The 15885-nt window shown below is 43.8% G+C and overlaps 1 protein-coding gene across 7 annotated transcripts in view; it reads left to right on the top strand.

The window, feature by feature from the left end:
• The first annotated feature begins 5203 nt into the window (after positions 1 to 5203).
• LOC118548101 (KRAB domain-containing protein 5-like) overlaps positions 5204 to 15885 on the top strand; it is a 55753-nt gene continuing 45071 nt past the window's right edge. For 3 of the 7 annotated variants that reach the window (XM_036111859.2, XM_078063437.1, XM_036111860.2), the window contains exons 1-4: positions 5204 to 5281; positions 11153 to 11228; positions 14254 to 14380; positions 14876 to 14971. In XM_036111859.2, coding sequence (XP_035967752.2) covers positions 11214 to 11228; positions 14254 to 14380; positions 14876 to 14971 — 238 coding nt within the window. In that variant the 5' untranslated portion in view covers positions 5204 to 5281; positions 11153 to 11213. Of the gene's footprint in view, positions 5282 to 11152; positions 11229 to 14253; positions 14507 to 14875; positions 14986 to 15885 lie in introns of those variants that run through there. The other 4 variants (XM_078063433.1, XM_078063435.1, XM_078063434.1 and 1 more) reach the window with 2 other exon arrangements.

Raw genomic sequence — 15885 nt, 5'->3', positions numbered from 1 at the left:
GAAGAAAATGTGCGGAATTAAAATCTATATTAGCTTTCTCCAAAGAATCAATAGAATGGACATGCACATATCTATGTATATTTTTTATCCATATTTCTATAGATCCACAGATAGAGAAATAGATACAGGTTTATAATATATAGAAATTAGAGTGGAAGATTTCCTTTAATGAATTTGCTAATACGATTGTTGAGAGCTGCCAAGTTTGAAGTCTGCAAAGAAGGCCAGCAGGCTGGCGACCCAGGGAGGTGCTGATGTTGAAGCTTGAGAATCTGTAAACAGTCTGGAGACAGACATAGGTGAGTAGGAAAAAGTACCTCTGAAATATACAGGTAATTCCTACGTTCTCTAGAATGGACTGTCTAGTAAGTGATACGGCCTTATTTGGGTAAAACTTTAATATAAACTAAATGGAAAAATGCAAATTCTAAAAAGTTAAACGTAATCTTATAACTTAGAATATTGTGACTACATGCATGAGAATATGCAGTATTTGCAAACATGCACTAGTACATACCTTCCACAAATGGTAGCAAACCAGAATTACGGGAGGGTGTTTAATTATATTGTTCGATAATATCGTCAAGGACCATATTCACAATGTGTGCCACTGAAAGGAGTAAGCACTGCCACTTTAGGTGGAAATTCATGGCCCAAAGATGTGGAGTGATGGCCAGGGAATAAATGGAGAACACAGAGTTTGGGAGCTTGGGGTAACAGAGCCACAAGGGAAGAGAGGACAGGATCCATGATAGTTTCTTAGGGCTGCTGTACAAATCTCACAACTGGCTGGTTAAAAAAACCTGAAAAATTGTTGTTCCACAATTCTGGAGGTGTTGAGACGTCTGAAGCCAAGCTGTTGGCAGGGCCACACTTTATCTCAAGAATTAAGTCTTTCGGGGCGCCTGGGCGGCTCAGATGGTTAAGCGTCTGCCTTTGTTCGGCTCAGGTCATGATCCCAGGGTCCTGCGATCCAGCCCTGCCTCAGGCTCCTTGCTCAGCAGGGAGCCTGCTTCTCCCTCTCCTCCTGCCTCTCCCCCTGCTCATGCTCTCTCTCTGTCTCAAATGAATAAATCTTAAAAAAAAAAAAAAAAAAAAAAGAATTAAGTCTTTCTTCTAACTTCTGAGGACTGTCAGCTATCTCTGACCTTCCCTGGCTTGTAGATGCATCACTCTGTCCCTGCCTTCCTTTTTACACACCACTCTGTGTCTATATTTCCCTCTTCTCTTGATGCCCGGGGGGCTCAGTCCGTTCACTGTCTGCCTTCGACTCAGATCATTATCCCGGGGTCCTGGGATCAAGTCCGGCTTCGGAATCCTTGCTCAGCCGGGAGCCTCCTCCTCCCTCTGCCTGCAGCTCCCCCTGGTTGTGCTCTCTCTCTCTCTCTCTCTCTGACAAAATATTTTTTAAAAATAAAAAATAAACTTCCCTCTTCTCAGTAGGACAGCAGTCATTGAATTGGGGTTTACCTGAATCCAGTATGACCTCATTTTAACTTGATTAAATCTGCAAAGATCCCACTGCCTACGGTTACAATTACATGTAGTGAGGATTTCGACGTGAGCATATTTGCTTGAGGCACACCATGTAATGCAACATGATGAAAAAGCATTAGGTTAAATGCCCCTGAGGGATTAAAATGCACTATGGGTTTTAAGGTTGGGGGTGGAGTGTATTCAGGGACATTAAGAACATGAGGGATATGTGTGTTGAGGGAATAAGAGGGTGAAGGAAATCATGGGAAGGAAGGGGATAATGGATGAGGAATTGGCAAAGGCAGTTAAAGGCAAGGTTGGGTAAAAGGCATGCAAACCTTACTGCCTAGGAAGCGTTACAGAACATAGGGGTGGAAGGGGGAGAGTTGCTTGTGAATGGAGGCCTGGGGGTGTTCAGTGTTTCAACCAGAGATAAAGGGTGGGAAGAACAGATGATGCCTGGGGAACATAATGGGCATAGAGAGTTAATGGGGTGGAGGGGGATCATCGGAACTGGGAGAATAGTGGACATCAGTAGACGAAAGGGCCCATGAGAAAGAGGGAGTGTAGGGTTGGGGGTAATGGGTTCAGGGTCATGAGGAAACTAAGGACTCCTGATAAATGATGGCTCGGATATTGAGGACAATAGACATAAAAGACAATAGGCTAAAGTTACTGGATTTGGGGGCGGGGAGGGGATAAATGACAATAGAGGAGCAGGAAAGAATGCATGGAGGTACTTGGTACAATGGAGGAAGTTTGGACTGAGGGCTCTAGAATCAGGCAAAAAAATGGGTTTATTGGTATAGAGGTCTAAAATGCTACTGGTGGACTTAGAAGAGCAATGAAGACTAGGAGGGTCATTTTCAGGGAGAGAGTTAGGTTTCATGGAAAACCTGCTCAGCGGGAGCATGCTGCTTCTGCCTGCCATTCCAGCTGCTTGTTCTGTCAAATGAATAAATAAAATCTTTAAAAAAATAAAAATAGGGGCGCCTGGGTGGCTTAGTCATTAAGCATCTGCCTTCGCCTCAGGTCATGATCCCAAGGTCCTAGGATGGAGCCCCACATCGGGCTCCCTGTTCAGCAGGAAGCCTGCTTCTCCCTCTCCCACTCCCCCTGCTTGTGTTCCCTCTCTCGCTGTGTCTTGTCAAATAAATAAAATCTAAAAAAAAAAAAAAATCATAAGGAAAATACATTTACAGTGCTCTACTGTATTTATCCAAAAAAAAAAAATCTCTGTGCAAGTAGACCCATGCACTTCAAACCCATGTCTTTCAAGGGTCAACTTTAGTTTCTAATAGTATTGTCCCGGAAATCTCTACGTGTTTATGTTAAATTGCTCATTATTTGTGTTACAAAATAAACAGGAAATTGGCTTAGGTAGAATATAATCCTACAAAAAGTTTCTGCTAGGCAAATTTAGGAAGAGAGAACTGGGAATATCCAATTAGCAAGGAGATCAGAAGTCTAGGAAAAAAAAAAAAGAAGCCTAGAGCCCTCTGCCTCTCCAGCTCCACCCAGAACCCTCTCTTCTGAAGCTTTTCTAGGTCTGGCCCCACCCTGGGTTCTCCCGTCATTGAACAGATTAGAGCAGGTCAGAGGTTTGGTTCACTGCTCCTCCCACATCTCAATGGTAGGTGCTAATGTTTGACACCCCAAATCAGATATATGGGAGCAAATAATAAGGGAGCGGAAGGCAAGGTAAGGACAAAAGCAGAAGCTGGACCCCACCACCTCTCTGCCACCATACTCCTGGGTGGGACATGTGTGACATTCCTCCAGGAAACTCCCAACGTCTTAATGTTAATGCTTTGCTAGAGGGAAAAACAACCTTAACCTGACAATAGCAAGGTCTCCAGTATCCTGAGGGTCTTCTTTAGCATATGAAAATCCTTTTGGACACCTTCCTTTTTCCTTACCTCCCCCAACTCCATAGTGTATAATCAGCCGTTCCTCACAACCACACTGCAGCAGCTTTCTTCCCATTGGTCCTGTCCCTGTGCTTTAATAAAATAACCTTTTTTTGCACCAAAGACATTTCAAGAATTCTTTCTTGGCCATTGGCTCTTGAGCTCACCAACATTCCAAAACTACATCACAAAGATTGTATGTTTGGTGCCTTACTTTCTCATTAAATTCTGTGCCTGAAAGGGGTCGGGACAAGCCCCACCAGAACGTGCCACTTTGGCATGTGGATTATTTGGACCTGAAGGCAATCAAGACCCTGTGGGCCCAAGAGAAACTTTTGCTCCTCCCTTAACTATAGAGAGGAATCTAAATTGGGGGCCCTTTCCAAAACGAGGGTCATTACAGGAGATAAATTTTACTTGAGTGATCGCTCTGTGTGGCAGAGCAAACATCTAATTACCAGTGTCAGGGAGCAAGAACTCACGTCCTCTTCAAGGGTCCTAGCTGGACTAAGAATCAAATTGACATGAGACAGATTAACAAGAGAAAATCACAGTTAATGGCATTTGTACAAGGAATCTACATAGACGTGGAAATTTTAAAGACAGGCAAAATGAGGTATATATGTGATTCTGAACTGAGGAGAAGGGGGTAGGGATCTGAGATTTCAGAGGAAAGGAATGTAATTCGCAGGGCAATAGGAAAAGCAGATGTTTGGTAGGCATTTGCCCTACAATAGAGATGAGTCACTCAGAGAAAATCAATTTGTTAATAACCTTTATTCTGGAAAAGACCTTCAATTTAGATTCTTCTATGTGGTTAAGTGAGGGACAAACATTTCTGCTTTCAGCTCAAAATAATCCATACACCGAAGTGGCACATTCTGGCGGGGAGTGGGGGCAGCTGTCCGGAACCTCTTCACCAAACACCTGCTCTTCTCCTTATTACCTTGTCAATTGCATTTCTTTATCTTGAAATCCCACACTCCTACTCCCTTCTTCTTGGTTCCGGGATGACATACATACCTAATTTTGCCTGCCTGACTTTGGAATTTGCATGTGTTTGTGGATTCCCCATATGTGTGCTATTAAATCTTATTCTCTCTTGTTAATCTGTCTCACGTCAATTTAATTCTTAGCACAGCTAGAACGACCTTGTAAGGGACAGGAATTCTTACTCCCCAAAAAGGGAACAGGGCATTCTTGTTCCATGACAGCTTCAAGAGCCAACCCGTTCAGCACCCCGTTTTCCATTTCTGAACATCTAGTAGTCACCCAGGTTTTAAAGAGTAAATATACATATTATATTGTGAAATGGAAAGGGGACCAGGTAGTACTTTTCTTTTTTCTTTTTTTTTTTTTAAAGATTTTATTTATTCATTTGAGAGAGAATGAGATAGAGAGAGAGCATGAGAGGGGGGAGGGTCAGAGGGAGAAGCAGACTCCCTGCCGAGCAGGGAGCCCGATGCGGGACTCGATCCCGGGACTCCAGGATCATGACCTGAGCCGAAGGCAGTCGCTCAACCAACTGAGCCACCCAGGCGCCCCCAGGTAGTACTTTTCAACTGTCTCCATTTCGACCTTAAGTCTCTACTTTGTAATGGATTCCGTTCTCCTTGCTAGCTTATCTTTTAGCTCAGGCGGAAGGCCCAGTAGGCAGAGCATTCCAGGAAGGGAAAGGAAACTACACTGTCAAACAGTAGGGCCTGCCCCGAGCCAGCAAGACCCCATGTGCGTAACACCAATACAGTGACCGGCCTGACCTCTACCACCCACCTGTATGTATCACCACCCTTTGTCCTGTGTTTTCTTTATCCAGATCTGGAAGCACATCCAGCAATTTGGAGACCATCTTTGAGCCGTTGCTCCACCGCCTTCTCTGTGGTGGCCTTCCTGAAGTAAATTCCTTTCTTGTTTTGCTACTGATGGGGTTTTGGAATATAGGTGAGGTTCCGTGGCGTGGAGTCCGGAGCCGATGACTGAGAAAGAATTCTTGAGACGTCTTTGGTGTAAAATGGCGGTTATTAAAGCACAGGGACAGGACCCGTGGGCAGAAAGAGCTGCTGCCCCAGGCTTGGGAGGGGTGGCTGATTATATACTATGGGGTTGGGGGAGGTAAGGAAAAGGGAGGTTTCCAAAGAAGTTTCATATGCTAAGGAGGACATACAAGATACCTGAGGCCTTGCCTTGTCAAGTTGAGATTCCCATATTGAGAAGGTCTTTTTTCCTCCCTCTAGCAAGGCGTTAACATTAAGATAGTTGGGAACTTCCTGGAAGAATGTCACACAGGTCCCACCCAGGAGTGAGAGGTGGGGGGAGGTTGCAGGGTGTCCGCTTAGGCTTTGTCTTCAGCCAGCCTTCTGCTCCCTCATCATTACCACTCATCTGTTTGCTGTTGGCCAGGGCGCAGGGAGGGGTGCAAGAGCCCGTGGCTCCTGGGGTCCCAAACGGACCAGGTTTGGCCACTCACTGCTGACAAAATCCAAGGCAGAAAGACACATGGCGGGGAGACGAGAGAGGAAGTTCTTTCAGGGAGGCCCACACCGGGAAGAGAGCCAGGTGATGTCCCAAAGACTGTCTCCAAAGTGCTGGAAATATTTCCAGGTTTATATAAGAAAAATTGGGGGGGCAAAAGTGAGGGGGTACCTGCAGGCAGGCAGCCAAGGTCAGATCTGTCCTTGTCTGGGAGTCCATCGGGGGTGGGGTCTTTCTGGCTCAGGGCAGTCCCGGTTGCTCGACGGGGTAGCTTCAGTTCCCTTCAGGGGATGCTTTGCCCTCAGGGTCTTCCTGCTGAGCCAACAGACAAGCTGGAAGGAACCCAGCGGGCAAGTCTGAGGTCAAACCTGAGGCCGCCAAAGTCGTCTTTCTTGCCTTTGGATTTTGTCAGCCGTAGGTGGCCGAACTAGGTCTGGGACCACTGGAGCCAGGTGTTCTTGCACCCTTGGGTCCTGGTTACAAAATAATTACTGCAGTCAATGGAATAAACACATCCTTCACCTGCCATAGTTAAGATCTGTGTGTGTGTGTGGTGAGAACACTTAAGATAGCCTCTTCTAGCACATTTGAAGTGTACAATACACTCCTATTAACTAGTCACCATGCTGTACATTAAACATTCAGTGCTTATGCGTCCTGCATCATGAACCATTTCACCATTTGACCAACATCTGAACATTCCCCCCATCCTCAGCCCCTGGGAACAGACATGCTAGTCTTTTATAATTTTGCCTTTTTTTAGATTCTGCATATATGTGATTTCATACAGTATCAGTTTTTCTGTGTGTGGCTTATTTAACTTAACAGAACATCCTCTAGGATTATTCTGTTGCTGCAAATGGAAGGAGTTCCTTCTTTTTGGAGGCTGATATATGTACCGAGAATAAATTAGATGAGGTACCTTTGCCAGGAAAAGGGCTAATACCAGAGATGAACTTTTTTTTTTGGACTTTATTTATTTATTTGAGAGAGGGAGAGAGAGCATGAGTGGGGTTAGGGGCAGAGGGAGAAGTAGACTCCCTGCTGAGCAGAGAGCCTGATGCGGGGCTCCATGTGGGGCTCAATTCCAAGACCCTGAGATCATGACCCCAGCTGTAGGCAGATGCCTAAACGACTGAGCCCCCCAGGCGCCCCCCAGGGATGAACCTTGTATAAAGAGCGGCCTGCCTGGTGTGGCAAACATTTGTTTGACAAGCATTTGCTCTTTCCTTTTTCCCATGAATACACTTCCTCCTTTCTGAAATTCTCAATCCCTAGCCCCTTCTCCTCGAGTCACAAGGGCATATAAGCCTCAGTCGCCTATCTTTCAATCACCTGTCTCTGAGTCTCATATTGTTGCAGGGTTCTTGTCTCAGGGAGTCAAGGAATGAATCTCATGGACACAAAAGGGTGAAGTGAAAGTTTATTAAGTGAAGGTGAGAACAGAAAGAGAAAGCTCTCTAGAGTGAGAGGGGTCCTGAATGGGTTACCACTAAAGGCTTTTATGGTTGGTCTTTTATTTATTTTTTCTTTTTTAAGATTTTATTGAAAACTGACCACGGAACTTAAATCTTTTTAAAGCCTCTACCACTGACAGCACTGTGATTACTTCTCTTTTGAATATATCATCTCTGACGTTTAAGACAAACAAGGTGGTCTGGTTATGTTCCCTTATCTCTGGTTTCTTTACACCTCAGTATTTCTACACATCTAGGATTTCTGTGAGCCTGTGAGCCCTACCTATCTCTTCCTACCTAGTCCCACCTGTCCCTTACTCAGTATCTTTGAGGTTCCCATATTAAGAATTTTTTTTCCTCTTGTGAACCTGTCTTGTGTCTGCTTAATTATTAGAAGGACAAAGAATTATGGGGCACCTGGGTGGCTCAGTCGATTAAGCATCTGCGTTCGGCTCAGGTCATGATCTCAGGGTCCTGGGATCGAGCCCCATGTTGGGCTCCCTGCTCTGTGGGGAGTCTGCTTCTCCCTCTCCCTCTGCCACTCCCCTGCTTGTGTTCTCTCTCTCTCTCACTCACTCACTCTCTCAAATAAATAAATAAATAAAATCTTAAAAAAAAAGGACAAAGAATTGAAAACAGATGAAGAAAAATGTTTTCCTCTCCTACACTTTCATTTTGTTGGCAAAAAATGACCTCTGTGCTTCAAAGCCAAAACAGAATGCAAAGACAGAGTTTGGGATAAAGAGGAACGGTACCTTTCTTGCTTTGCGAGAGGGTGCAGCAGTTTAGGGCCTTCAAAACTGCAAGGCACTCAGAGGAAGGGTCGGGGATTTTGTAGGGAAATACAGTGATGTGGGAAACAAAGACAAAAGAAAAATTATTAAATTTCCTTACTGCTTGCAGCACGTTGACAAGTCTTTGAGGTGGGCAGAGTTACATTCCTCCAGGCATTCAACTGCCTGGATGTTAACACTTTACTAAGGGCAAAAGGTAATCTTAGCCTGACCCCCAGGATCCTGTAAGTCTACTTTAACATATAAAAATTCCTTTGGAAACTTCTTTATCTCTAGCTCCCCCTCCCCCTAAGATACATGTTGGCAATCATCCTCCAAGTACCTGTCCCACTGATACACATCTGAAGGGTCTCATTGAGTAAGAGACATGTGGGGCTGGGTAGGGAGAGATAGGTATGGGGCTACATGATCAGGCTCACAGAAATCCCAAAAATGCTTAGGCACAAGGAAACCAGGGATAAGGAAACAAACCAGACCATCTTGCCCTTGGGCATCAGAGGTGGGTCTTTTTATGGCAGTCATATTGTGACCAACAAAGAATAACCAGGTCCCAAAGAAGAAGTGAGCCATTAAAGATGTTATCACCAGCCCTTCCTCAAACCCAGACTTCACAGGAATGTTAAGGCCACAAGCTCCCGGGTCAGTTCTAAATAAAAGACCGTCAGTGGAGGCCCACCTTGGCAACCCTGTCGGGACCCCTCTTACTCTTGAGAGCTTTTTCTGTATCCTTGCTTAATAAAACTCTTATCACTTTATTCACTCTCCTTTGTCCTCGAGATTTATTCTTTGACTCCCTGAGATAAGAACCTCACACTCCCGCTTCAACAGGATCTAGCTGGTTTCGACAGGAATTGTGTTTGTGCCACCAGCGTCGTTTATCATGTTTTCAGTGTGCTACCAGATTCCTTAAAAGAAAAAAGAAAGGGGTGGCTAATAAGGGAGGAGGGGAGGTTTCTCAAAAGAGAAAAAAAGCTTACTTAGTTTAATATCATGCCTCAGGGATGTTTTAATGCAGCCATTTTGATTTTGTTCAACTTGATGCTTTTAAGTGGCTTCAATTTCAGTCACCAGGAGAACCATAGTAAGACTACTTCATATTTTACGGTGAGAAACCACTGACTATTTTCTAGAATGGCTAAATTTCAGTGAAAATATTGAATTAGAATTCTCATTTACTCCTGATGGTGATGTGGGAAACAAAGGCAAAAGAAACAATTAAACCTCTTTACTGCCAACAGCCCATGGCCAAGTCCTTGAAAGGGTAGAGTGACCTTCCTGTGGGAGCTCAACTGCTTGGATGTTGACTCTTTGCTAAGGGCAAAAGACAATCTTAACAATAACATCCCTACCTCCCAGGATCCTGTGAGTCTATGTTAACGTATAAAAAATTCTTTGGAGACTTCCTTTATCTCTACCTCCCAGGATACGTGTTAGTAATTATCCCCCAAGCATATGGCCCACCAATATACATCTCAAGTGTCTAATGACTGAGGGTTTACTGAACAGAAATAAATGAGCTTTTCCCTAAAAATAGCTAGCCCTGTCAACAGCCTGGAAGCCTTGTTCCCAAAATACTTTGGAAACTTGCGCTGTCTTTATTCCTCTCCCAACTTGGAAGTGTATAATCAGTCACCTGTTGGAACCGAAGCGCAGCTCTATCTGCCCACGGGTCCTGTCCCTGTGCTTTAATAAAACCACCTTTTTGCATCAAAGATGTCTCAAGAATTCTTTCTTGGCCATTGACTCCAAACCACAACATTCTACATAAATGGGAATTTAAAAAGTGCATTCAATTTGGAAAATTATTTACCTACGGAAGGAGCACATTTTGTCACCCCAAAATATGTCTCTTTAGCATAAGGCTTACTTTAGGCTGGGTTTTTTTTTTTTTAAATTTTTTTCTTTAAAGATTTTATTTATTTATTTGAGAGAGAGAGAGAGAACATGAGAGGGGAGAGGGTCAGAGGAAGAAGCAGACTCCCCACTGAGCGGGGAGCCCGACGCGGGACTCAATCTGGAGGCTCCAGGATCATGACCTGAGCCTAAGGCAGCCGCCCAACCCACTGAGCCACCCAGGTGCCCCTAGGCTGGGTATTTTAGAGAAAGAGCAGACAGGAGTGCTTGGGTGGGTCAGTCGCTTAAGCGCCTGTCTTTGGCTCAGGTCGTGATCCCAGGGTCCTGGGACCGAACCCGAAATGGGTTCCATGCTCAGTGGGGAGTCAGCTTCTCCCTCTCCCTCTGCTACTCCCCCTCCTTGTGTTTTCTCTCTCTCTCAAATAAATAAATAAAAACTTAAAAAAAAAAAAAAAAAGAAAGGAAACAGCAAAGAAAAAGCTCTGAAACCTAGTCTGGTTATTTTGTAAGAGACATTTGCATTTCTAAGGGAAAACTTCATTTTTAAGACTGTCTCCTTCTGTGTAGCAGAAAGAGGGAGAAAGTGTAAATCTCCAGAAACTCTATAATCAGTGGACAAGGCATGGATTAAATCGGAATATCAACCATAGCCTCGATTACTGCTTTTTGCCTGGTCACCTCCCCAAATGCTTCCCAATAGGATCATGTGTGGAGTTTCAAGAAAGGATCATATCCGGTGCCCCCCAGCCCGGATTCTGTCAAGCCGTGTGGGTGGGAACAACAGTGTTGTTTTAATTAAATGCTCCAGGCGATTCTAGGTGAAGCCAGGGTTAATCTGAGGGCTTCCCGTGAATAGAAGACAGCTGAGTGTAGGCTTTGGCTCAAGGAGGAGTAACATGGTCTCCTGTACGTGAATCTGGAAGCTTCAGGTCCATGCGTCACACTTCTCTTCTTTCTCTCTGCTCCAGCAGAAGTTGTGTGTGTCTGGTTGGGGAGGCCCCCTGAAAGCAGAGAAGGAAAAATTCAAAGATTGGTCTCCAAGGAGGAATTCATTGTTTCTGAATAGCTCCTGACACAAAAGGCTAGGAAATTGGGCCTTTTCTGCATTTCCAAATCCTACCTGCAGGTGAGCAGTTTACAGGTGAAGAGGCTCTGTTGGTGGCTTTAAAAGCATTTTCTCCTGATGCAGCTGTGATTTCTCCTGGACTCTCTTCTGAAGAAGAACTCCAAAGGAGGAAGTGAAAGAAGAAATGGCCAGTTCTCAGGTAAGCTTTGTTCCTGAGTTCAGAGGCCCTGTCATCTTTTTCTCCTGAAATTCCTCACATTTAGAAGTTGCAAATATGGGGCGCCTGGGTGGCTCAGTTGGTTGAGCGGCTGCCTTCAGCTCGGGTCATGATCCCAGGGTCCTGGGATTGAGCCCCACTTCGGGCTCGGTGCTCAGCAGGGAGCCTGCTTCTCCCCTGCCTGCCGCTCCCCCCTGCTTGTGCTTGCTCTCTCCTTCTCTCTCTCTGTCAAATAAATAAAATCTTTAAAAAAAAAATAAATTTCAAATACGGATTTTTCTAGTTCTGATGTTTCTGCTTTATGTTTACACCTAATTTTTAAACCTTTTCAGAAATGCTACTCAAGATTAGGTCTTTAGAACACTTCTCCCCTATAAGCCAGAGCCTTCTATCCCTTCTCTCCAACCTGGCTTCCAGTAGGCCATCAACAGTTGTCACAGTGAATGAAAGACCTGCCCACCAGTATTGAAAATACTCCCTTGGTGACAGATCCACGGGGAAGGTGTGGAGTTAAAGATTCCTATTGCTGAAAAGGGTCTGGTCCTACAATATCAGTGAAGGAGAATGGTCTTATTTAGGTCCCATCTGGAAGCTTTATCAGCTCTATGTAGACTAGGAGTAAGAAAATGCATAAAGAAACACAGTGGATATGAGGCCCAAAATAACTTGGAATATTCTCTGAGAAAAAAAAGGGGGGGATCGTACACTTTAGAATGTGGAAAAGATACTGTATCTAAAATAAACTAGATATTACAGGACAGGGAAAGTGTAGGTGATTGAAGTTTGTATAAATCAACTGTATTCTCATAATTTGACATTCTGATTTACTGTTTAGGAGCCACAAGGATGTGGTGCCTAAATGGAGTGCCTCTTGATCGGATGGGGGCCCCCAAATGTAGGGCAATGATTAGGTGGAAGCTGTTGGCAGGGGAAGTGAGAATTGACCTGAGGCAGAACAAAGGAGATAGAAGTTCATTGAATCCAGAGCAAGGGAGCTGTGGACCGGACTGCAGAAGGGCTGTCTGCAAGAAAGTGGGGGCTGTTAATTAAAGGGGAAAGATATGGCGGTATTCGTACAGATGGAATCTTCCCATTTGGGGGAAATGTACCTGGTTGTAAGTAGTTCATTGGTTAGTTAGGGCCTAAGGATATTTCAGGGTGGGTCACCTGATGGGCTTGTGGTGTTCAGCCAGGGGGGGTCACTGCCCCTTTCCGCATGCCATTGCTCAAGGCTCTTTGCCTAAAAGCAGCCTCTGAAGAACAAACTGTTGCAGGTTCTTGTCTGGTGGCAGGATGAAAGAATGAATCTCAAGGACACAAAAGGGTAAAGTGATAGTTTATCAAGTGAAGGTGAGAACAGAAAAACAGAAGCATCATCATCCACAAAGTGATTTATAGGTGTCATGTCATGGAAAATGGTTCTTGAACTAATCACCATGACAGTTTTCTACTCTGTCACTTTTAATGTGTATATAACTACTTCCTAAATGTATGGATGGGTGCATGAAATGTAAAAAGATAGATCAATTTCACGTGGATAACTTTTTGTTTCCATCATTCTTGTCAACGTTTAACACCTGCTATGAACATTGGTTTAGAGTCCTCTCGGTATATTGACCTGCGTGTCCTTTTCAGTTGACTCTAGGACCCATAACCTGGGTTAAAACCTGATCCCTTGAATGTACTGGATGTCCTGGATATTTGACAAAATATTCACAAAAAATATAAGAATAATGTGTTTACTCTCTTCGATTATTATTATTTTTTATTAATTTATGAAAAACTGTTAGATGCTATCTACTATGAAATGCTCAGAAAGGCTCGTTGTTGCCTTTCTTGCTATTCTAGTAGAACCTAGAACCAATTGCTATAAAACCCATTCAGTTCCAAGTCCTCCAAGAATTCCTTCCTTCTGAGTTCTACGTCTTTGTTATTCATAAATGTGTTCCTTGCCCATAGGCTAAAGCCTTGTTAGAAATGCAGAGTCCTATTCCACCCCAGAACTGTTGAACAGAATCTGCCTTTTCATGATACTGCCAATGCACTGTTGTGAAATTCTAATCACATTAGAATTTGATAAATACATTCGTAACCCACCAACACTTTGCATGTAAGAAACAGACACAACTTACACTGTAGGATAATAAACAACAGTACTCAATAATGTGAATGCCTACGTTGATGCCTTCAATTTACAACTTCTCTTGGATAAACACACAGTATTTATAATGGTTTTGTGGATCATTGCCATCCTCTTACCTCGAAGTTAAACAGTACATGAGAGCATATTACTGTGTTAAAAATTATCTTACTGCAGATAGCAGGAAACTCACCTAAGGAGACCCAGTTCTCCTAATATAACTACTAATATGAGTTGACTCCTTGTTGAGTCACAAATAGAAACTACACCAGGTGGGGTTGTAACACAAAAGAAACTTGATTTGTAGGAAATAAGATTACAGGGGATAACTTCCAAAGCAGAGACTCACAAAGCAAGGGGAAATGATTTCCTTCTCTTTAGGGGTAGGGTAGATATTTAGAAAGGGGAGCCTGTCATCTTATGTAGAGCTGGGCATAAAGTTGCACATGGACCTTAACAAAACACTTCGCACATTAGGTAAATGAGGTTTGTGCTTCTCCGTAGGTGGAGAATTTTAGTATTACAATGAGGTAAAGGTAACTGTAGACCACTCCATGGGTTACACCTTGGTCCCTCTGCCTCAAACTGGGCCAGCCCAAGCACATCCCCTGGGCAGTCATTACCTTTTATTGGATAGTTTCTGTTTTCACCACAGGAGACTCTGCCCATGGTGTGTTTTGGTTGAAGTAAAGGATAAGGTGGAAAGAAGAGGTTAAGTCAAATGTGGGATAAAGTTTGGTGGGTACAATCAGGCAGTGAAGGCCAGGTGTTGGGGAGTCTAGCTGGTGACATTAACTCCCTCTTTGATCTTAGGGACCATTATAAACTCTGCCTATGGCCACTGGGTCACTGTGGTATTTATTGCAGGGACTGCTGACATTCAGGGATGTGGCCATAGAATTCTCTCAGGAGGAGTGGGGATGCCTGAACCACACTCAGCGGGAATTGTACAGGGATGTGATGTTAGAGAACTACGGACACCTCCTCTTCCTGGGTGAGAATAACTCCTTCCAGATTTCCCAGACCACACTCAGGGTTTTGTTCCTTCCTTTGAAGACTGTCTCTTGGATGATGATTCTTTGCACAACTGGAATTCAAATCACTGCACTAAGGAACAAAAGTAAGGGTTTGTAGATGTAGACAAAAATCTTCCTGATGTTTGCTTTTCAGCTTTAGCTTCCCCTTCCTTAAGGTAACATCATTTCTGTAGATTAGTGGCAGTGCTAAACCCGGAGTGGCATAAAATGGTGCTGCCCGCATTTAAACTCCAATTTTTAGTCCTTACTATTGTATCGGTAGTACTTGGAAGTGCAAGTTAGGATGTGAATATTTGAAACTCCTGCATGTTCTAAAGGGGCTGTTGGTCAACAGTGTCTGGGATGGGAAATCATCTTTTAGAATTCTGCAATGTCCTCTCTTCTCTACAGAGCACAATAGTGGATTGAAAGAATCTCCAGCAATAGTTATATTCCGTTTTTCTGTTAACCAGGTCTCATTGTGTCAAAGCCTGATCTGGTCTCCTTTTTGGAGCAAAAGAAGGACCCTTGGGACGTGAAGAGAAAGAAGACAGTAGCCTTTCATCCAGGTAGGTGGGAATGAATGAAGCAGATGACAGAGGTGAGGTCCAAGTCTGAAGGAGGAAGGTAGACCTTAAAATGTGGTTCCAGTAGCTCTGCTTGAATGAAAATCAGTTGGAGAAGCCCAGTTTCATGCCATTGTCTCTCACAGAGGGACATCTGCTAGCCAACATTATCATGCTTTTATATTCTCGTATAAGAGTGATATAAATCATGGTGAAGTAAGTGTTCAGGGAATCATTATTTACATTAAAGTAAGATACAGAGGTGTACCTGGGTGGCTTAGTCAGCTTAGCATTCATCTCTTCATTTCAGCTTGGGTCATGATCTTTGGGTCTTGGGAAGGAGCCCCACGTTGGGGCTCAGCAGAGTCTGCTAGGGATTCGCTCTCTCCCTCTCCCTCTGGCCCTCCCCTGGTAATGCTCTCACACGCTCTTTCTCTAAATAAAGGATAAAATCTTTTTAGAAATATAATGAAAATAAAGTAAGATAGAGAAACATTTTGATTTTTAAATAGATTTGCCAGGGAGCTCCCGGGTGGCTCGGTCAGTTAAGCATCTGACTCTTGGTGTCTGCTCAGGTTGTGATCTCGGTGTCATGAGGTGGAGTCTGTTAGGGATTCCTTCTCCCTCTATCCCTCCCCCCACTCCTGCTCACTCATTTACTCTCTCTCTCAAATTAACAAAAAATCTTAAATAACTTGCCAGTTGCTGATTAAGGAGAATATGCTGGCAATTCATTAAAATCTGGATGTATCTTCATTTTAGCAATTAATAGAAGTCAAGAACATTAGCTGTCCCACTGAAATGAAGAGATTTTCATAGACATCTGAGGAAAGTATAGATAACTCTTCTGTAAAGGGTGTAAAATTAGCATACATCAACTTTTACTCAATAATTAACCTCAGTTTGAAAAGTATGAA

The sequence above is a fragment of the Halichoerus grypus genome, chromosome 15 (assembly GCF_964656455.1).
Source record: "Halichoerus grypus chromosome 15, mHalGry1.hap1.1, whole genome shotgun sequence".
NCBI lineage: Eukaryota > Metazoa > Chordata > Mammalia > Carnivora > Phocidae > Halichoerus > Halichoerus grypus.
Note: the sequence above shows the minus strand (reverse complement) of the source record. Positions and strands in the feature narration are given on the sequence as shown.